Source organism: Brassica rapa, chromosome A09 (assembly GCF_000309985.2).
Source record: "Brassica rapa cultivar Chiifu-401-42 chromosome A09, CAAS_Brap_v3.01, whole genome shotgun sequence".
NCBI classification, from domain to species: domain Eukaryota; kingdom Viridiplantae; phylum Streptophyta; class Magnoliopsida; order Brassicales; family Brassicaceae; genus Brassica; species Brassica rapa.
This window is the reverse complement of record NC_024803.2, coordinates 35112316-35132968: the sequence shown is the minus strand read 5'-3', so window position 1 is coordinate 35132968 and position 20653 is coordinate 35112316. Positions and strand designations below refer to the sequence as shown.

Below are 20653 nucleotides of genomic sequence, written 5' to 3'. Positions count from 1 at the left end.
ATATATGAAGTAACCAATTGCCAAACCGAAAACCAATTTTTTAGAAAACCTACCAAATCAAACCAAACTTCTAACCGAAGTAACCAAAATTTCGGTTCAGTTCGCAGGTTTGATTTTGTTCAAAGTTACATGCCTAATAGTAGGGTACACATCAGTGAAACAAGAACTAACCAATGCTGGTGATTTCATCGTCACCTAAGGCTTGTGTATTAGGATGTGTCTGAAGTTCAGAAAATACACATTTTTATGAAAGGATACGAATAAAATGTTGTATGCAAAACAGAAGCAGATAAAGCTTTTACACAAAGAAGACAAGAACATGGAGAGTAATCAAGCCGACGAATTTTCTCCCCACAATTGGTTAGAGAGTTCATCTCTCAAGACAGACGAAGCCTCATCGACAGTCTTGCAGCTTCGCTGCCTGTAATTCACGTCATGTTGGGGAGACAAGAGACGATCATCCAGAGTCTGATCATCCATATCAATAAGAATGTTGTGCAGCAAGCAACACACAAATATAATCCTCGGTAGCCGGTTTCTATCAGGCATCCACATCACTCCGTTTATGATCCTCCACTTATCTTTAAGCCTGGACAAGGCCATCTGCGCGGGCTTTCTAGTCTCGGAGTGTCTTTTGTTGAACTCCGTTTGAGGAAGCGACATGGGTTTGCCTTGGTATGGAGTGAGAAGCCACGGAAGAAGAGGAAAGCCTGAGTCACCTACTATGTATTCTCTTAGCTCTGTTCTCTCCGAGAGCTGGATCTTCCCCCCGTGCAGTCTCTTCCCTTTCTCAACGAGTTTGAAGAATCCCGAGTTCTTGAGGACGACGTCGTCGCTTAAACTCCCAGGCCAACCAGCAATCACGTCGAGGAACCTCATCTCAGGGTCCACAACAGCCTGCAACACCATGCTGAAGTTCTTCTCCCCGTCCAACCAAACCTTGTTCGACAGTTCCACATTGGGAAGGTTCATCATGACATGCGTGATGTCGATTGCTCCACAGCAGTTTGGAAGGCCTGAGATCTTCTCGAACTTTGATTTTACATCGTCGAGTTTGGAAGGCCATGAGAGGTGGTGGAGAGCTCTCTCTTCCATGGACTCAACGAAGCGCCAAGTGATCTGCGAAACGGTTGACTGGTTCATACCAAAGGACTCTCCAATGACTGAGAGAGACTCGCCAGAGCCGAGCCTCCTGAGAGCAACAGCAACACGGTCGTTGAGAGTTAACGGCTTGCCGTTAGAGTCGCTGAAGTTTGCAGGCTTTGCTGTGAAGTCGTCTTTCACGAGAGAGCAAATGTAGTCAAATGTCTTTCTTGATACTTTGAAGACTGACTCGAATGTCTTTGGATCCGTAGACCCCGAGTATGGACCTAAAAGGTAAGTCAAAAAGTTGCTTGATTTGGAAGAATAAAGTTTTAAACTATAAATGGCTACAAGCAGCACTAAATTAAATTAGATCGAAACCGATGAAGAATTTAAAGAAAACGAAAAGATACAATAATCCGGTAAAATCCTGAAACGCGATAACGGATGAGATTCCGGAGATACCAATGCAGAAGAAGGAAACGAGATTTAGAAGAATACCAGAAATACGGCGAGAGAATCCATCCCACCAATCCGACGGCTGAGATGTGTCGTCGTCGTCGTTGTTGTCGTTGGGAAGAGAATCAGTGGCGGCGGAAGCAGCAGCGAGCAAGACGTTGGGATCAGCCTTCTTCTCGGCTGATCTCTTCCTCTTCTTTAACGCTTTGATAGGTCCCATTTAGATCTCTCCGATACTCTTTCACTAGTAGATGGGGAAGTCGTGGGAAGAGTCAAATTAAAATAAAAAAAGTTCAGTAAAGATTTGTGTGTTGTGCGTTGAGTTTCGTGTTTAAAACATGCAACCGAGAGAGAGAGAGAGAGAGAGAGAGAGAGAGAGAGAGAGAGAGAGAGAGAGATTCAAGGTACAAAGATGAGATATTATATTTTTTTAGGGCTATTTAGGTGAATATACAAAATGTGTGTGATAATTGCAGATCTATGCATTTTTTTTTAATTATTTGCAGAACCAAGTAATTTTTGTGCTGATTTGCCAATTCTGTCCTTGAGCTGAGACGTATTTAATGATCTGCTACCGGGGTTGAGGAACAAAATTAATTTTTATTACAAGTGAAAAGGAAGCGTAATCTATGAACTAAACCGGTTACATTTGAAATACTTGAAGTACTTAGATATTGAAACCGGATATATGTTCAGTAATTAAAAAGCGATGAGTTGTAACATATTTTTCAAAACGTGTGGCGCAAATGTGATTAAAAGAAAGATATTTTCATACGCAACTAAGATATTTTATAAACCCCAGATATTTTACACACTTGTAAGATATTTTACAATCCGGATACAGTGTTAATAATTATTTGAGATACTTGAAGTAATAAGATAATGAAACCGAATATAGTGTTCATAATTATTTGTCGGACCCTTCGAAACCTTTAATTACAATATGTATATATGTTATGGTTATAGTTTCACTAGTTATTAAATAATAACTACTCTAATACTTACGGGACAAGACTGACGAGATTTTGAAGTGGCTTGGTTGTTGGTATAAAGAAGAGGTGCACCTGGAGGAAGGTTAGATTTATCATGATGGGAGAGTGCACCTCTTAAATAATGAAATTTGGATGTTAGAATAACCCTATTAACGAAGACAAGATACAGAGGAACTCCTATATTAATTAGGAAGCTGTAATGATTGGCGGATAATATTTTTTCTCGGATTTTATTATTAGCAACTCGATACTAAATTAGGGTGGTTCCCAAAATTATTGAATCATTACTTCAATATTTTCACGTGCTAGTGAAGTGAGTTGATGGTTGTTTTCACCCAGACGACTACTTTTTGGTACGGAAGAATTTTCTTCATGAGAAATGGCGGCCGAAACCTAAAACTGCATTCAGAAGACGAAAATAATTGGTTACAAATATATGTTACTGGAATAGATTATTATTGTTAGATATAAAACGATGATTCTTACATGGATTTGTTTTGGTGATCCGGGAGGGGTCGAATAATGAGATTTTGCAGACATATTTTGCACACAGAACTAAGAAATAAGATTTACTTTTACAGAGAGACGATATATTGAGATATGAACTGTATCAAATCTCTTTGGGTTTTTACAGTAAAGAGAAAAAGTATTTGAACATTCTAGATTATTTACATTATTATCATTTTTTCTTCCTATGCAACAGTTTCTTTAGATTCTTTGCATTAATATTATTTTTCTCTGTGCAACCGTCTGTTCATCTGACGTATAACATATCATTTAATTTACTTTTCTTATAGTAATAGAGATATTTTTGGTATTACTTCAAAATGCATAGTACCTTTACTACCTACCTAATTTACATTTCTTTTTTTGCTATCTAGTACAATTTCTTTTTTTTTATAGGCCTATTTAGCTAGAAATCAAAATTCAGCATGGTAATTGCAGAACTATGCAAATTTTTTAATAATTGGCGAACCATGACAATTTTAACATGAGTTGCCAATTATCTCCTTTAGCCCCACATTCCTCGTTACCTGCTACCCGGGTTGCTCCCAAATAATTCAATTTGTTCAGAAAACGCAATATACTTGGCGAAACCGGATACATTCATTTAAAACTATGATATTAGATATTGCATCCGGATGTAGCTGTAAAAAGTAAAGAGAGGAGAATGTTGATAAATTTAACAAATTGTTAGGACGGATGCTAAAGTTGCAGAGTATATTGCCCATAAAAATCTTAACAGTTATCGGTCAACACTATTTTGACCTCTAGGTTTCACTTTCATTTTTCCGGACCTCCCCTTTCAACTGCATCGGTTATCTGGTTCTGGGTCTTCCGTTCTGTTCACCCGGTATTGCTTCGTTGTGTGCTAAATTTGTTGGATCTTGAAGTTCTTTGCAACCGGAAGTACCTACAATAATTGGAGGTAGAAGAGATGTGAGATATTTTACAAGTTGATGTGACGGGCGCGACAATGTTATGATATTTTGATTATAACCGGATACCTTTGGGTTCATATATGGACCAAATATTTTGCTTGTTTATTTGTAAACTTTATTCTGATAAGGTGAAATTGTCGCGTCAATCTTTCACTTTTGACGTGTCAGTCGACGTAGTGTTTTATTTAGTTGTGGATATGAGGACAATTTTGGTATTACTTCATTTTGTACAGTATCTTTACCAGATACCCAATTACCACCCATAACTTTACTATCTAGTGCAATTTCCCTTTTTTATATATATATCTAAGTGGGCGTGACCATTTGGTTTGATTTTTTATTTTATTTTTTGGTAAAATGAGTAGTAGATACCAAAGTTCAAAATATATAAATATATTAAATCCAAATAACTATTTTTTTAAATTAAAAATCTTGGTGGACTAGATCTTTTTTTTTCTTAGCAATAGCCAAAATATGGAAAATCTATGGATATTGATAGAATGTCGAAAGTATCTCTAGGTACAGGAAATAAAATCATAAGATGTATATATATACGAAGGCGTTATTTGACTACACAGAGAAGTTAACACTTACCATTATGTTTGATTGGGTTATTAATTGACAATTTAGACCATCTTCTATTTTTTCCTATTTTGTAGTAACTTCTTGTTTTGCAGAATATACTGAACTTTGATGATAAACACATATCATAAAAAGGATCTCATAAATTTGTGAAAAAGTAAAATTTCATAATAAAACAATACACAATAAACTTTTTTTCTCTGCCGACAAAAAAAATACCTTATAAGAGATTCTAAAAGAGAACCAACAAAACTCCTCTCCTACCAAGTGGCCTGAGTTATTCCTTTCAAATGTCAAATTAAAAAAAAACAAGAACATTTCGTTACAATCTTTAAGCTGTCTCTGTAGGGCTTTTGGGTTCATCACCCTCTATTTTTGCTGCTTCTTAGGACATGCAGAAGAAAGATGACCCTTTAATCCACACTCATGACATATTCTCCTTTTCATTTTACCAGCGCTAACCTTAGACGCTGAGCCTCCTTCATTGGTTCCATTTGTGGCAGCAACCGATATCGGATCAGCAGCATGTGTCACGTCCATGTAACAACCGCCTTTGTTGTCAGTATCTCCTGATTCCTTTTGAATATTATAGCTTGTTACCTGAACCGGTCTTGCCTCAACAGTCTGGTGATCCACCTTTGAATTTGTGTGACCACTGTTTAGAAGCTTACTGGGACAAGCTGTAGAAAGATGACCCTTCTCTCCACACTCGTAACAGCTCCTCCTTTTGATCTTACCGACGCTAACCTCAGATGGTAAGCTTCCACTAGGCGCTTCATTTGCAGCAGCGTATGTCTCATTCATGTAAGAACCACCACCACCACCATTGTTCTTTTCATGATAATCATAGCTAAACATAGCTGGTCTTGCGTTAACAGTCTCTTTATGAGCATCTTGAAGCTTCTTGGGACATGCTGTAGAAAGATGACCCTTTTCTCCACACTCATAACAAGTCCTCCTTTTGACCTTGCCAGTACTAACCTCAGATGCTAAGCCTTCACTATAAGCTTCGTTTGTAGCAGTGTATGTCTCATCCATGTAAGAACCACCATAGCTCCTTTGAAGATCATAGCTTGGCATAGCCTGTGGTCTAGCGTTAACAGTCTCTTGAAGCTTCTTAGGGCAGGCGGTAGAAAGATGACCCTTTTCTCCACACTCATAACAGCTCCTCCTTTTGATCTTACCGCTGCTCATCGTGTTTTCAAAGTAGTTCACCTCATCAGCAGCTGCATCAGTCTCTTCCATGTTTGTTTCACCAGGCGTAGGATTAGTACTATGATCCCCCACTGGTCTCTCTTTAAGAGCACAGCAGATCTTGACAGGTCTTCCACACATAACCTGCTGATCCAGCTTAAGCGCCATGGCCACAGAGACACTATCCTTGAAATCCACATGCGCGTAACCTTTGAAATCTCCTGTTTCTTTGTTTTTGCCCAACCGCACTGTGTTTATAACGCAGTCGGAGAAGAGCTTGCGTATTTCACGCTCTGTTGTGTCCCAGGCTAAGTTCCCAATGTACACCCTGTGATAACCCTCAACCATCTCTGGAACGAAGCCTGAAGATGTTCTTGTTCTTGGAACGGAAGGTGTGGTTTTCACGTATTGCTGGATTGTTAAATATCGATCACCCCTAGTAACAAAGTTGAAAACGATTACTCAACACAATACATCAACTGTGAACAAGAAAGTCCTAAGCGTTTTATAGATTACTTACATTGCAGCTCTATCAAAAGCCAAAGCACGAGTAGCTCCATCTTCAGTCTGTTAAAAGAGAAAGATATCAATACAGCTATAGCCTAACTTAAACCAATGTCATGATGATTTCTTAAACCCGAAACAAGAGAACTATGTGGTCTTCAATACAAACACTTCAGCATATCAATGTCCTAAGAGAAACAGCGAAAAGAAACTTACTTCGAAGGTGATGAAAGCAATGCCAGTGAATGCACCATCTTCAGGACGCATCTTGCAGTCAACTTTAGTGATGACACCACAGCTTCTGAAGTAGCTACGAATCTCATCCTCTGTGCTCTGATAAGGAATACCACCAACGTATATCTTCTTAGGAACAATCCCATCTTCTTCTTCTTTACTGTAAATCAAGAAAACACACTCAAATTAACATAGCTGAAACATAAACACACAACATCAGAGCTTTAAACAAACTCACCTCTCTGTCTCAACTTGAATCTCTTCTGTCTTAACCTTCTCTTCTACTTTGTCTTCATCAACCTTCTTTGGAGTTTTGTTAGTCTTTCGTTTCTTCTTCTTCTTCTTAGTCTTCTTCTTCTGCGACTCCTCCCCTTCCTTAACACCTTCTTCTTCACCTACTTTGTCTTCCACAGTATCCTCTCTCTTCCTCTTCTTTACAATCTTTTCATCAGTTTTCTCAGCATCACCTTCCATTTCACTGGGTTCGTCTTCTCTTGTGGAAGTAACGACCTTTCTTCGTATCTCTCTCTTTGACAATCTGGGTTTGTGGCTGGCTGAATCAAGGAGACATTTCAGAGATTGAGATTGCAAGCTCGAGGCTGATTCTGGGTTGGTTTCTGCTACAGAGACAGATAGAGATTTAACCAAATCTTGGCGAAGCTTCTGCTTGAGCTTCTTGTTCGAGAGCACCATCTTCAACAGGCTGAAAACGAAACCTTTCCAGAGAAGAGAGAGACCCAGCCATAAACCCTAGTTGATGGTTTTGATACGACCTACATATGGGCTTTATTGGGCCTTTAACAATACTGGGCCAAAAATATCTATGGGGTGTACTATTTAAGCACCTGCTTTTTTTTGTCTTTTATTAATGTGTCCTGTAATAACATTGTTAAAAGGTCAAGGATATCGGATATTTGTAACAGAGAATATCTCTCTCTATCAATCTCCTGTCGTTGTCCGCATGTCGTCAATGGCTTCTCTGAAGCTTTCACCTTCTTCGCCAATCTCTATCCCTAAGGTTCTTCTACTTAAGAATTGCCAATCAACTGAATTGTCTTTGTCTAACAATGACCTTACGGTCTGTTAATTGTCTTTGTCTACTACAGAGAAGCGGATATGTTGTTTGCGTTTGCGTTTGCGTTTGAATGTAATTGACGAAAGAAAAAACACTTATATATTTCTTGTATTTTTTTTTTTAAGATAAATGTCAGAGGAGGCGTGTCGTGGTAACATTAGGCGTTGTAGCTTCTTGGATCTCATTGCTTTGTAAAGCTCCAGTATCATGTAAGTTATCCTATCTTAGTTTCCGGATGACACATCCTCTTAGCTAAAATTATTAAATTTCTAAGAGGGTATGATGATAAAATGGATCAATTGGTGCAGAAAGCAAGAAAGGATTCATGACTGTCTCTGACAATAAGGATGCTTATTCCTTTCTCTATCCCTTTGGCTGGCAGTGGCAGGTTTATATCCTCTCTTCTCTTCCATTTCAAACACAATGACATTTGCAAAGACTGACCCACAATGTTGTGTGTTGGTGTCAGGAAGTTGTGATTGAAGGTCAAGACAAGGTATACAAAGACGTCATTGAGCCTTTAGAAAGCGTCAGTGTCAATCTGATCCCGACCAGTAAACAGACTATCAAAGATTTCGTCCCTCCTTAAGCATGTATGCACATTTCATAAACATACGAATTGTTCCTGGAATGGAGAAATGATTTGAACATTGGTGTGGCCACAGATAGCTGAGACACTGATACTGAAAGTTTCAGCACCTCCAAATCAGAAGACAACTCTTATTGATGCATCAGAGTTAGTCTCCTCATTTTCCTTATCTCTAGTTTTATGTTTTGAAAAAGCCAATTTTTTCTGAATGTATTCACTTATTACTACACAAACACACACACAAAGCTTTTTAACTTCTCAAAGAGAAGAAAAAATCGGCAAACCAGACAACGTAGAACCAGCGTCAACAATGTAAACATTCCCAGAGACATACCTGGAAGAGTCATGAATCAGATACCTAACCAGCGAGGTAAGCCCCGGGTCCACACTCTGCTGCACCTTCAACGGTACAGTCCTCTCCCTCACATTCTTCATCCACTCTTTCCTCATCAGACCTTCCGTGATCTCCGACTTAAACAGCCCCGGCGCTATCGAGTTCACTCTTATACCATACTCACCCATCTCCACCGCCATCATCTTCGTCATAATATCCAGCCCTCCTTTCGAACACGCGTACGCCAACGCTCCCGGTAGCTTCCCGCGCTGAAGCCCCGCGATGGAGGAAACGTTTATCACCGAACCTCCTCCGCGTTTGGCGTCGCGCATTAGAACGCAGACGTGTTTTGATACTAGCCAAGGTCCGGTTAAGTTTGTTCTGAAGACTCTTTCCCATTCTTCTTCGGATAGGTCAAGACTCGACCTGACGTTTCCTCTGATGCCTGCGTTGTTGATCAAGACGTCGATGTGTCCGAAGATGTCCCAAGCTTGTTTGACGGCGTTTTGGATGGTGGATGAGTCTGAGGAGACGTCTAGCTCGAGAGGTGCGGCGAGTTTGGTTTTTGTTGAGAAGGCGTTGATCTCGGAGCAGAGGGATTGGAGACGGTCGAGACGGCGAGCGGCTGCGATGATCTTGCAGCCGGATTTGGCTAGATCGAGGCAGATCTCTCTTCCGATGCCGGATGAAGCTCCTGTTAGGAGAACCACTTTGTCTTTGAGCTCGCACCATGGCTCTAGTTGCTTCATCACCTGCTTTTTGGATCAATAAAAGATAGAAACATTTGAATGGTAATGGTGTTACAAAGATAAGAGATCTCATCAACGTTGTATCTTACAGTCTGATGATTGCTGCTCATAGTGTTTCTCACTGTGAAGCTGTCTCTTTCTCCGAAGTCTCCAGCTGCTTCGTCTAAGCACTAAAATAATTTAGGTTTTCTGAAGTTTAATATTATTAGTGTAAGAGATAGGACTCCCATAATATGTGGTAAGGTAGTTTACAGATAGGAATCCTAAACGTGACATAACCAAAAAAATATTGATTAGTTGATTAAATTATTAAGAGTATGGGCTCTACTGTGAATTATTCACCGGATGCGGGCTCCACTGAGAGACCGTTTTCTCAACTGCATAATTAAAGTTGGTAACTATTAAACCGGGATTAGACAGCTGCAATAGAAATTGAAACAAAGATAGATAATTCAGCGATCTTTTCAAAGCTATCCAACATTAAGATTTAGTGTATTACCATTATACATGAAAGTCTAATTAGATTTAGAGTTAGCTAAACTGCCGGTACGAGTTAACCCGATTAAACAGGTATCAGAGAGGAGAACATGATAATAAGAAAATTATAACGCACCAGTAAGTACCAACACTTTTGAGTCCAACGATTAAAGCACAAAGAGATGTATTATCCTTCATTTTTCTAACAAAACTGAAACTACAGAAGAGAAAAACATGAAGTCTGTTTTGAACAAAAGGAAAATGGATTGATGGATTAGATGATTCCGATTTTGTTAGCCACATCCAAAGCATCGTAATCAGGAGTCAATCTCACGTACGCCTTCTTCGTTCCATCAGGCCTGCGAACAAACCATTCATTCATTATCAACCCATATCAAAGTGAAAGATTTGATTTCAAGAGTGTGTGTACCTAATGAGTGTGTTGACTTTCTTCGTCTGAATGTCATACATCTTCTTGACAGCATCCTTGATCTTCTTCTTGTCTGCACGGATGTCAACAATGAAGACCAAGGTGTTGTTGTCTTCAATCTTCTTCATTGCGGACTCGGTGGTGAGTGGGTACTTGAGGATTCCGTAGTGGTCCAACTTGTTCCTTGGAGTTGCACTGATGCGTGGGTACTTTGGGTCTCTAGCCTTCGTCAGTGTCTTTGGCCTGTGGAACGTCACCTTTGTCCTGATCTTCTTCGCCTTCTTCTTGATGATTTGGCCTGACTAATAGAGAGTGTGAAACAATTTAGAAATATTCAAAGGCAGAATCTTTACATGTGCAAGTTACAATTCACAAAGACTCCTACTAGTTAAAAGGACATATTCAAGATTATCCCTAAACAGTAAACGCTCAATTTCGAGTTCAGCTGACATAAGAGAGCTTTGTCCCACGGTAAATCAAAGTACAACCACTAACTATAAGATCAAAAGGTCGAGTACATAGAAAATAGCCACACTAAGCACAAGGGAAACATGAAACTAATAGAGTACCACACACACTTTAGCTCATGATTGTAATGTTTTTGATGAGCTATTATTACCAAGTAAAATCTGAACAAAGTGATTGAAGGGAAGAGAAGAGATTAATAGACTAATTATAAGAAGATGCTGATGATCACTATGGAATAACTATATTTCAACAGCAGAGTATGTATTCATGGAAAGGCCGTACCTTTAGCTGGAGCCATTGCTCAAAGTGAGATCCTTTCCACAAAATCTGTAAAACCCAAAATCAGTTAACCCCGAAAATGAAGATAGCCGATTCAAGTTGAGAACAAAAGTAAGATCGAGTGCAGGAGGACGAACCTGAGCGGCGAAACGAAAACCCTAGTATCAGTTTTGAGGTTTTTAATTATTATTTATCTTTAGGGGAGTGCAAATGAAAAGACTAGAAGCTCTATAATCGTTTCCTTATGGGCCTTGGTTAAATTACTGGGCTTTATTTCTATTAAATGATTCCGAATTCAAACAAACAGTTCAAAAGTTGAAGAATGAAAATATAGAGATAGAAATAGGAAGGAGAAGGTCACCAATAAAGGTAAGCAATCAAATGAAAAGAGATTAGTTATAGATGTTCTTGCCTTATGTGTATGGCTCTCACATTTGTTTGATATTAATTATAGATGCCTACTGGTATCTTTTTATTTGAGTTTTTATTGCTGGCCGGTTTGGCTCAGGTTATAAGAATACTTTGATTACAAGTGTTAAAAAAGCAATCAAATGAAAAGAAACATTCCACTGTGTGGTGTGATCAGTACAGACTATAGAGTATGATCAAGATGGAGAAACAAATCAATACTTAACACATCTCCAATCCTCTAAGAGTACCATAACAGTATTAGCCTGAAAATCCACAAGAGAATGATGTTATAAAGAAGAGAATAAAAAAAGTTGCATATGTGAATGCAAAGTGAAACTCAAACCTCAATCGTGGCAAAGAGGAAGTGATGATAATGATGGATAAAGAGAGGAATGTCAAAAGGGCGACCAAGAAGAAGAAGATTCAGTGCCGTTTCTGGAAAGAGTGTTTGTCAATGTCAACGACTCACGGATGAACAAGGGTTCGTTTTTATTACAAGAAACTTTAAGTCATCATTATGTTTCCGTTAGTTCGGTGGAAAAATGTTCTTAACTATAAAGGTTCCTTTCTTCTCTCTACAACATCATTTCAACAAAACTACTACTACACACACACACAGACGTCTCCTCCTAGAGACTATGAACTGCTTAGTTTTTGAATAAAGTAACAAACACATGGGACATACTTAAAGGTGAACACATGTTTGGCCATTGTTAAGATTGTATGTTTTGTTGTTGAAGGAACTCAAGATCTTTCATCTGCATTTGAATAGCTTCTTTAGGCAGCCGTTTCGGCTCAGTCATGAGATTCTCTTCTTCTCCTCCTTCAGCCACTCTAATCGCCTTCTCTTTGATGATCCTCTCTATCTCAGACTTGTCAACCGATGGGAAAACAGCAGTTAGCATCACTAGAAGAAGCTGCTCATCTTCCTCTTCAATAACTCCCCTCCTGAAGCAACAAGCATATATACCTTCAAGAGCCTTTTCGACTCTTAGTTCCATAGGGATCGTTGGCGCCGCAACGTTCAACTTTGCCCTTCTCTGCATTACCAATAAATATATCAACTTTCTGAAGCAAAGTCACATAATACTCCTAAGAGACCAAACCGAACCTGTCTAGCTTCAGTCATCAAAGCAATAAAGTTCTGTTCTTCAAACTCGAGATCATTTGAAATGCTAACCCTTGTAACACCTTCAAGAATCTCTTCAGATTTGAGAAGCCCTGCACCTACTGCAGCAACCCAACAGCAAAGAAGCACATATAAAGGTTCTCCTGCCTATCAAACAAATCAACAAGCCACTTAGAAACTGATCAAACACATTAACATCCAACAAAAATAAAATCAACATAAATGCCCAAAAACATTTGCTTTATTGGTGTAAAATCACAGGGAAGACAACATTCCGACATATTAAACAAATCAAAGCTGATCACACACACACATTAGCACCCAACAAAAAAGGTAATAACTTTATGTAACACAATAATTCAACCATACATCATCTGGAAAAAAAAAATCAACAAAAAATGCTAAAAACATTTGCTTGAATGGTGTAAAATCACAGGGAATACAAAACTCCGGTATAACCACATATAATAACTGTAAGTCTGTAACCAATGTTTTTTTTTTGGACAACTACTGTAACCAATGTTTAAAGAATCTTTAAACGGTAGTTAAGCTTTAGAACACTGACGGTAAGTGTTACACGAACTATACGATCAAACTCTAGTTTTTGTTTTTAATAGCTTGATCAAACACTAGTTACCTTGCCCCTTCGCTGTTGGAACTCGTAGAAAGCTCTAGAATCACTAGGTGCGCATTTATTCCCAACTCGTTTCCTAAACTCGGCGAAGTCGACGAGATCTCTTCCGACGCCTCCTTCATCGCTGAGTATCCTGGCGAGGAGTCCAATAACGGGTAGAGAACCGATGACTGTGTTGGCGAAGCTGGAGATGGAGTTTGGTTTCTCTATGTAAGCTCGTATCGACAAGGCGATTCCTCCTCCTCCTCCGTCTCCGTGCTTGATGAGGCGAGAGGAAGCAGGGGACGTGGCGGGAATGCGGAGGCGGAGATGGAAGAAGGAAGGGGAGATTTGGTGGGAAGATGTGGAGATGGGGGTGACAATCACCATGGCTGTGATGATGATGATGGATAATATTAACTTCATCTTTATATACGTTATCTTCTTAAAACTTCTCTTCAAAAATAAATCTTTTGGGCTGGGCTTTCTTTAAGGATATGACCATTATGTAAAGCCCAAATTTGATAGCTTAATTACTTTCCTTGCTATCAATTTTAGAATTGCGAAAACATCTTTAAGCAAATCAGCTAAACTCTACAGACTATTGTGTCTTTAGTTTTTTAGATCGTCATGGCCGTAAATATTAACTAATGTTTATCCAAAAAATCTTCTCTATTAAAGAGAAGTATCATTTTTATCTATTACAAAATAGTCAAACTAGAAGTCTATGTCCATATATTCAAATAATGTTTTTTATTGTTTACATTAGTTTATTTAATGTATAACATTTCTAAATAATTATAAGAATATTAATAACAAATACATTTTAACAATAAATTTAAATTTTAGTTTTAGGAATAACAAAATCAGTTGAGAAAAAATCTAACAATTTTTTTTTAAAATTTTTTAAATATTCTTTTAATTAATGCACTGATTAATTTCGAAATTAGTAGTATAATATTATTATAATTTAATTAATTTTTTATTAAAAACAAAATAATGAATTTTTTTGTTGATTTTATAAATTTTATAAGTATATTCTACATTATATTAAAATTGTTAACATATGTTAAATTTTAATATTTAGAACTATATATCATCTATTTAGTTATTTTTAAAATGACAGCAATATATTATCATAAATTATTATATACAAAATAATATAAAATTTTATATTTATAAATGAAATGTTATCCGCACGAGTGTGCGGACTAAAATCGAGTTAATAGTAAACGTGACCCCAACTAGCGTGGAATTTTTGTTCATATTGGTTGCAACATGTCCTTCATGTAACAAGACTTAAGAACCTTGATTTTTGTGTATATATATATATATATATATATATATATATATATATATTCTACAAATCTGAAACAAAATTAGATTAAAAGAAAAACTTCAAAAACAAGTTGGATGTAGATGTTTTTGATTTCATCATAAAATTTATAAAGTGTTTTTCAAAAAAAAAATCTTAATATTAATTTAGGGGAAAAGTTAATTATTTTTACCTTAAAGCCCATCAAAATGTTGAGGTGCCCATGGGATTTAGTAATCTTCCTTTAAAGGTGTTGGAAATGGACAAGCGCTTACATCAATTCTATTAAACATAAACTAGATTTTGATCCGCGCTTGGAAAGCGCAGATTTGTTTTCGAAATTAAATATAATTTTTGATGAATTTCTATATAAGAGTATAAGTTTAAGTACATTTATTCGAAATCTCAAATTGAATTGTATCAAACTGAAAAAAAGAACCGAACAGATCATATATTTTTAGAATCCAAAATTAAAATCAAACCAAAAACTGAATGGGTACCGGAATATTTAAAGTACAAATTATATATTCACAAATATTAATGATGATGACTAATAGTGCATCAATACCATTTAAATGGTGAGAAGAAATTTCTTTTTTAAAATTATTGAACTATTTTTAGTGGAGTACATATGTGATTTATAAACGAATTAAGATATAAGAAATGTTTTTATATCCGATCCAGGTCTGTGATTGAACTGGTAAATATAGTGGTCGTATATAATCCGGACTGGTTTTATGTTTTTTATGTAGCATTCTGTCAGATTTTTTACAAACTCATATGTTTCCACAAAATTTGTATTCAATGAAAACTTATTAATTAAAATCCAATAAAACCAAAATTTTTGCCATTACTCCGTGGACCGACACCGATTAACCCGATAAAACCTTAATTTTAGTACCTTTTAAACATTTCATATACTTTACAATACTACAAAAAACTGAATAAACTATTTTATTTGTCATATAAATAAATTTATTGTATTTATGTTATGCATTTTAATTTATAATTTTTGTATTGATCAATACTATTACAATTTAAATGTATATTGTTTATTTATTTTGTTTAGAAGCCTACAATGGATTTACACCTATTAATAAAATTAAAATTAAGATTGATACAATGAGAAATTTTTAATAGATCATGAATGCAAAGAATTAAATTAATTAATGGGTATGTATAGTCTTTATCCCAAAACCCAAAATACCAAATTTTCATCAATGAGAATTAATTTTTTTTTTGTAATTTTAAGAACATTTTTTAAAATAGTCATTTTATTAAAAGAAGAAAAATAATATTATAGGTATTATTTGTTAGTGTTTCAAAAGGTATTATTTGTTTACTTATATTTTTGTAGTTGTTAGTATATTTAAGAGTCATTAGATTTGGTAATCATAGTTGGATTAAATATGATTGATCTTGTTTAATATAGTATTCTCGTATAGTTTAAGAAGTCGCTACATATTCTTTTGATTTCTTCATCACAGTAATCGTGATCCCACTATATTTAGGGTTTTAATATTTTTATGGTAACAGAAAAAAATAAATATGCATAGTTAGTTATTAATCGCATATAGTTAGAATAATTAATTTTATAACTAAAAATATAATAACTTGTTATAGATAGGTCCAACAACCTTATATATAGGGGAATACCAAAATAATAATAAAATGAAAAGGTCCAAACAACTTTCATAGGTAGATTTTTCAAGACTTCTTCCCTTTAAATAGAATAGATTAAGTTTGATCTAGTTACAAATAGGCTTACATCAATACTATTAAACATAAATCAAGTTTTATCTAGTTACAAATAGTTTAGGTTAAACCATTTCATTTATTTAGTTTTTATTATTTCGTATACAACAAACTTAGTTATTATTAAATATACACACAATCTTAATATATAATTTAAATATTTTCAAAATAAGAAATCAAAAGATATTATTCAGTAAATTTTCTAATATTTCATTTAAAAATATTTTTAATATCTCGTTTAAAAAAATATAGATATTTGATTCTTTTAATCTTTATTTTAAATAATGAAAATTCGTAATTATTTTAAAATTTTATTACAAATGAAGATTAATTCATTTTTGTTTACAGAAAAAGAAATAACATTTCTATAATATTTATATATATATATATATAATTCATATTTATAATTAAACTATTACAGTAAATCACACGCACACACACATTTATATATATATATATATAACTTAATCTATTTACTAACTTTTTTACAAATTATAAATTAAAAGAATTACATATACATAATAACATAGAGGGATTCATACAGTCGACAATATACTTCAATTTATTAATGCAAAATATTCAAATAAGATATTAAAAGTAATAAATAATTTTATATTTTAATATAATATCTAAATTAGAATATTAAAATATAATTTAAAATATTTAAATTTGATAAAATACAATACTAAATTTAGTTGACTTTAATATTATTTGATTATATATTATGATTTACAATTACTGTTTCTTGCCGCTTATTTCATAGAAATGTAAACATTTATCAAGTATGAGATGGGTTGAACGTCATCTAATTAATTGATATTGTAATAAATATTTAATTTATATTATAACAAATAAAATTTGACAAATAGAACAAATAAAAAATAAATTTATATTATAGTATGTATCATGTTAGGATATAACACATCGATTTGGTTTTAATTTGTATCATATCCTAAACCCCATAAAGTAGCCATATATCTTCGGTTTGGATATATCCGAAGTTAATTTCAAACTTTAAAAACAAAATATAAAAAGTAAATATTTATTTATATAGAATTGGATATTTAAGATATTTAGTTAAGACTTAAATACTTATTTTTAGATACCATTTCAAAATAAATATAGAATTGAATATTTGAACTACATATTTATGTTTCAAAGATTTATACTTGTTATTAATTTGGATATTTGGATCGGTTTTTGGATGTTTCTAGGTTTTTTTTTTTTTTGGTTACCCATTTGGGTTCGGATAACACTTCGGGATTTGATATGTTTTGTACCACCTTACAAAACTATTATGGTATTTTTTTTACATTTTAGACTGGGTACTGAGTTTTTTAGTTTGGGTTCAATTTAGACTTTGGATTACGGATTTTATGCCAAAACCTACTTTAAATAAAGACAAAATACAATTATATAAAATTTTCATCGAAACATTATCTCACACTTTAAAAGCGGAGGTCAAAATCTTGTATCACTTAAATGAGCTGAACACCGAGGAATGATTTCGATTAATACTCTTGGTTGTGACGACTCTGGATTATGGTGTCATGGTTGATTGATGAACATTCATGATCCACCATGTATCTGAATACCATTTCATTTTGATGCTGAAATTGTTACTTCGTTGTCAGCTAAGCAATGCTCAAGAAGAGTTGTTGTTGCACAATGAAACAAGTGAAGCTATATATCAATGGTGAGAGGACACTAGTATCACAACATATTTTTAATTATTATTGGAGAATCACGAATCAGAGTTGGCATGTAATATTTTTTTTGTTATTTAAGGTGTTTCAAAATAATACCCAACAATGATCAAACTGGGAAAACTCTACCTCTGATCTTCGAATCCCAAGATAGATTTTCAATCATTCTATACCACCATAAGTTAATTCGTTGAGAATACTCAAGGTCACTAAAGCAAATCTAATTAAGAGAATTTTTCTTTTCTTACAACATGACATGATGAATGGGTGATTCCGAACATAGTCAAAACGAAAAGAAAAAATGATGGGGGATTGTTTGAGTCATCACAAGTTGAATCAGTTGTTAGATAGCTTTTTGTGCTAAAGTGTAAATATCATATAAAATAAAGAAAATATTTTACAGCAAATTGATGGTAATTATAAAATATATAGATTGATTCCTCAACAAAAAGTAAAAACGTGAAAACAAATCTCCAAACTTTAGCTTGTAACTGTAAGCATCTATAGCTAGAAATAGCAATAAAATCCTTTGATCTCTCAGCAAAGGGAATCAAATTACATCTTGGTATATAGATATTTACGGATAGAGGATTTAGGATTTAGGAATCCGAAGCGACGAGATTTTCAAATGGTGAGAGTTTCCTAAATCTATGTCCAACGATCGAATCATCAAAACTTTTGGATCCACTATATGGGTGGAGCCGTAGGTTTTGTTTCGTAGTTTGAACAATTTGTGTATATAGTACAACATAGGGAGTAATTAATTTAATTTTTGAATAAAACAAAATAAAATATAGATGAAACTTAAAATATAATTCATTTTTTTGTTCCAATTTTCATTTTCTGTTATTTGGTATTGTTTTAACCAAACTTAAGCGTTTTAGTCATTATTTAGTATTTGCTATTTTGAACCAAAAATATCTTTCAAACGGTTGATAGAAACTAAACTAAACTTTCTTTCTTTTTACTCGCGACCTATAATTGGTACAACCGATAGCTCAGGAGTGTTAGATTAGATATTTAAAACGAGACACCTTTGAATAATTGAGTCTCTCCCTATACTATCATACGTCTTTCACTTGTTTTGGCTCAAAGGAAAAAATACAACAGACTTATTCCGTTTTGCTGACACGGCATGCTCTAATTGGATAGTGAAATTCAATCACATCGTACACTTTAAACAAAACAATAAACAAAAAATTGAAACTGCAATTGGCTTAGAAGGAAGGAAAATCAAGTGGGTGAGTGTGGTCAATAGAATCTCCACTTGTCTTTGCGACAAATTCGGGTTTGCTTTTTAAGAGCTTTTGGTTTGAAAATTGAGTTAAGGCAATAATATGACTCTACTGCACCACCGCCTTTGTCTCTTTATGCAACTATTGTCTATTTATGCTGTCTCGTCTGCAGTGATATTTCATTTTTTTGTACGACTTAATTAAATAGTTTTTAATCAGAAACTCTACCAAATTTGCATTCTCGAGAATAGTCGAACGATAAAGATCCAAAGTGGGTATAGCGAAAAAAAATGTTTTAACCAAATTTTACTTTTTGCGTCGAAGAGTTTATAGAGAAAACAAAAGAGAGTAATTCATGAGATTCAGCATCTACAACCACTAGATGTCAAACATAACCACCAAAAGAAGTTAAAGTGGTTATATGATTTGCATTCATTTCTTAATAGAAATATTATACATAGAACTTCATATGGAATTCATAATGTATTAGGAGTGCTCTTCAGAAGCAAAACTCGCACTGTATACTGGATTCAGTCTTAGTTCAAAAGAAAATCTTGTGAAGCTAGTTTTTATTTTCAGCTGATGATTTAAGCAAACCTTTTAAATTTGTTTCTCTCGCTTTTTTTGTTTGTGTATGTGTATGTTGAAGACTTGTAATTAGGGATGTTAGTAATGGGTAAAAACTCATAGGGTAAACCCTATTAAATTTTGAAATTTAAAACTCAAAACTTTTATTTTTAATTTTCAAAATTCATGGCTCTAGTTCGGGCGGGTCTTGGTTTACAGATAATCCTATCAGGTTTACTTATCCGGTTTCAGGTGTCCTATGGGTTTTATATGGGGTTATATTCAGTTTTTTACAGGGTTCAAGCCTACCCTAACTAAATATTTAGCTATTTATTAGTGAATTTTTTAGTTCATTCATACGGATTCAGTGAAAATGATATCAAAAGCCGGATAAGGAAGTATCTAGGTAAAATGAATAAGTGGATGAGAGAGAATAGGCGTCTTGTTTGTAATCTTGTTAACGAGAGGGAATGAGAGAGAAAGTGATGAATAGGGTTTTGAATTTGATTCGAGAGAATAGTTGCTGTTTCAGGACTCAAATTGAGAGGTCCACATGATGAGGAATATATGTATAGTTAAATTAAATGACTGAATTTGATGGATCCTTCTGAAACCTTAGATTTCGACAAAAACACCGCTTCAATGTGTTTGTCTGTGACTTCTTTACGTAACCTTTGTTAGATTCTCTTTGTTATGTCCATTTTCGCCATGTCACTCAGCTTGTTCTGCCATTTGCGATTATTTGATCTCAATGTAGATTGTTATGGGTGACATGTCAACAGCCCATTGGTCTCGAATCAAAAACTTAAATCTCCCGCGTCCCCTTACCCAAACCAAAAAAACTATTGATGATCACTTTGCTTTTTTTCTTTTTTTTTTCTCGTAAAAAAAGGAAAAAAATTGCTTTTCATCATCTGTAACGTACAGTACATGTCATGGTGGTCTATAGGACTATAACCCAATTGATATTTTTGACTATAACCCAGTGACAAAAAAAAAAGTCAATTATATAGATGGTTAGATTATGAATA

At 34.7% G+C, this 20653-nt stretch overlaps 5 protein-coding genes and 1 long non-coding RNA gene across 9 annotated transcripts; 1 reads left to right on the top strand and 5 right to left on the bottom strand.

The window, feature by feature from the left end:
• Positions 1-155: 155 nt before the first annotated feature.
• On the bottom strand, positions 156-1964 carry LOC103841441 (protein ALP1-like). Its single transcript, XM_009117980.3, has 2 exons — positions 1585-1964; positions 156-1370 (listed from the first exon to the last, which is right to left on the bottom strand). The coding sequence occupies exons 1-2, from the start codon at positions 1760-1762 to the stop codon at positions 331-333; spliced, it is 1218 nt and encodes a 405-aa protein (XP_009116228.1). The 5' UTR covers positions 1763-1964; the 3' UTR covers positions 156-330.
• Positions 1965-4681: 2717 nt separating this feature from the next.
• Positions 4682-7340, bottom strand: LOC103841440 (nucleolin 1). The gene is made up of 4 exons (XM_009117979.3): positions 6729-7340; positions 6473-6650; positions 6273-6319; positions 4682-6188 (listed from the first exon to the last, which is right to left on the bottom strand). Exons 1-4 carry the CDS (start codon positions 7181-7183, stop codon positions 4928-4930), a joined length of 1941 nt encoding a protein of 646 aa, XP_009116227.1. The 5' UTR covers positions 7184-7340; the 3' UTR covers positions 4682-4927.
• Positions 7341-7368: 28 nt separating this feature from the next.
• Positions 7369-8849, top strand: LOC108869878. 2 transcript variants are annotated; one of them, XR_004450792.1, is made up of 5 exons: positions 7369-7508; positions 7691-7774; positions 7874-8158; positions 8231-8524; positions 8608-8849. It is a non-coding gene; the product is annotated as an uncharacterized LOC108869878 (long non-coding RNA). The 2 variants fall into 2 exon arrangements; XR_004450791.1 differs by lacking the exon at positions 7369-7508 and having other exon boundaries at positions 7588-7774.
• Positions 7846-9568, bottom strand: LOC103841439 (3-oxoacyl-[acyl-carrier-protein] reductase FabG). Of its 3 annotated transcripts, XM_033278701.1 has the most exons (4): positions 9327-9568; positions 8362-9243; positions 8035-8092; positions 7846-7947 (listed from the first exon to the last, which is right to left on the bottom strand). In XM_033278701.1, exons 1-2 carry the CDS (start codon positions 9345-9347, stop codon positions 8413-8415), a joined length of 852 nt encoding a protein of 283 aa, XP_033134592.1. In that variant the 5' UTR covers positions 9348-9568; the 3' UTR covers positions 7846-7947; positions 8035-8092; positions 8362-8412. The 3 variants fall into 3 exon arrangements, with proteins under 3 accessions (XP_033134592.1, XP_009116225.1, XP_009116226.1); XM_009117977.3 differs by having other exon boundaries at positions 7846-8092; XM_009117978.3 differs by having other exon boundaries at positions 7846-8092; positions 8362-9240; positions 9327-9534.
• A 246-nt stretch (positions 9569-9814) lies between these two features.
• Positions 9815-12013, bottom strand: LOC103841438 (60S ribosomal protein L23a-2). The gene is made up of 5 exons (XM_033278517.1): positions 11975-12013; positions 11551-11565; positions 10895-10939; positions 10145-10446; positions 9815-10073 (listed from the first exon to the last, which is right to left on the bottom strand). Exons 1-5 carry the CDS (start codon positions 12011-12013, stop codon positions 9989-9991), a joined length of 486 nt encoding a protein of 161 aa, XP_033134408.1. The 3' UTR covers positions 9815-9988.
• On the bottom strand, positions 11809-13465 carry LOC103841437 (photosystem I assembly factor PSA3, chloroplastic). Its single transcript, XM_009117974.3, has 3 exons — positions 13069-13465; positions 12414-12578; positions 11809-12342 (listed from the first exon to the last, which is right to left on the bottom strand). The coding sequence occupies exons 1-3, from the start codon at positions 13432-13434 to the stop codon at positions 12016-12018; spliced, it is 858 nt and encodes a 285-aa protein (XP_009116222.1). The 5' UTR covers positions 13435-13465; the 3' UTR covers positions 11809-12015.
• Between the last annotated feature and the right edge of the window lie 7188 nt (positions 13466-20653).

Coding starts and splice junctions, on each gene's coding strand:
- LOC103841440 (XM_009117979.3), bottom strand. CDS start 7,183: ATGGTGCTCTCGAACAAGAAGCTCAAGCAGAAGCTTCGCCAAGATTTG. Junction 6,651..6,728: donor ATTCAAGTTGAGACAGAGAG/GTGAGTTTGTTT, acceptor CTTGATTTACAG/TAAAGAAGAAGAAGATGGGA. Junction 6,320..6,472: donor TTGCTTTCATCACCTTCGAA/GTAAGTTTCTTT, acceptor CTCTTTTAACAG/ACTGAAGATGGAGCTACTCG.
- LOC103841439 (XM_009117977.3), bottom strand. CDS start 9,347: ATGAGCAGCAATCATCAGACT. Junction 9,244..9,326: donor TGAGCAGCAATCATCAGACT/GTAAGATACAAC, acceptor TGATCCAAAAAG/CAGGTGATGAAGCAACTAGA.
- LOC103841438 (XM_033278517.1), bottom strand. CDS start 12,013: ATGGCCAAACATGTGTTCACCTTTAAGTATGTCCCATGT. Junction 10,447..10,894: donor AGCAATGGCTCCAGCTAAAG/GTACGGCCTTTC, acceptor ACTCTCTATTAG/TCAGGCCAAATCATCAAGAA. Junction 10,074..10,144: donor AAAGTCAACACACTCATTAG/GTACACACACTC, acceptor GTTTGTTCGCAG/GCCTGATGGAACGAAGAAGG.
- LOC103841437 (XM_009117974.3), bottom strand. CDS start 13,434: ATGGTGATTGTCACCCCCATCTCCACATCTTCCCACCAAATCTCCCCT. Junction 12,579..13,068: donor TCCAACAGCGAAGGGGCAAG/GTAACTAGTGTT, acceptor TTTGTTTGATAG/GCAGGAGAACCTTTATATGT. Junction 12,343..12,413: donor TGATGACTGAAGCTAGACAG/GTTCGGTTTGGT, acceptor TTGGTAATGCAG/AGAAGGGCAAAGTTGAACGT.
- LOC103841441 (XM_009117980.3), bottom strand. CDS start 1,762: ATGGGACCTATCAAAGCGTTAAAGAAGAGGAAGAGATCAGCCGAGAAG. Junction 1,371..1,584: donor ATTCTCTCGCCGTATTTCTG/GTATTCTTCTAA, acceptor CTTACCTTTTAG/GTCCATACTCGGGGTCTACG.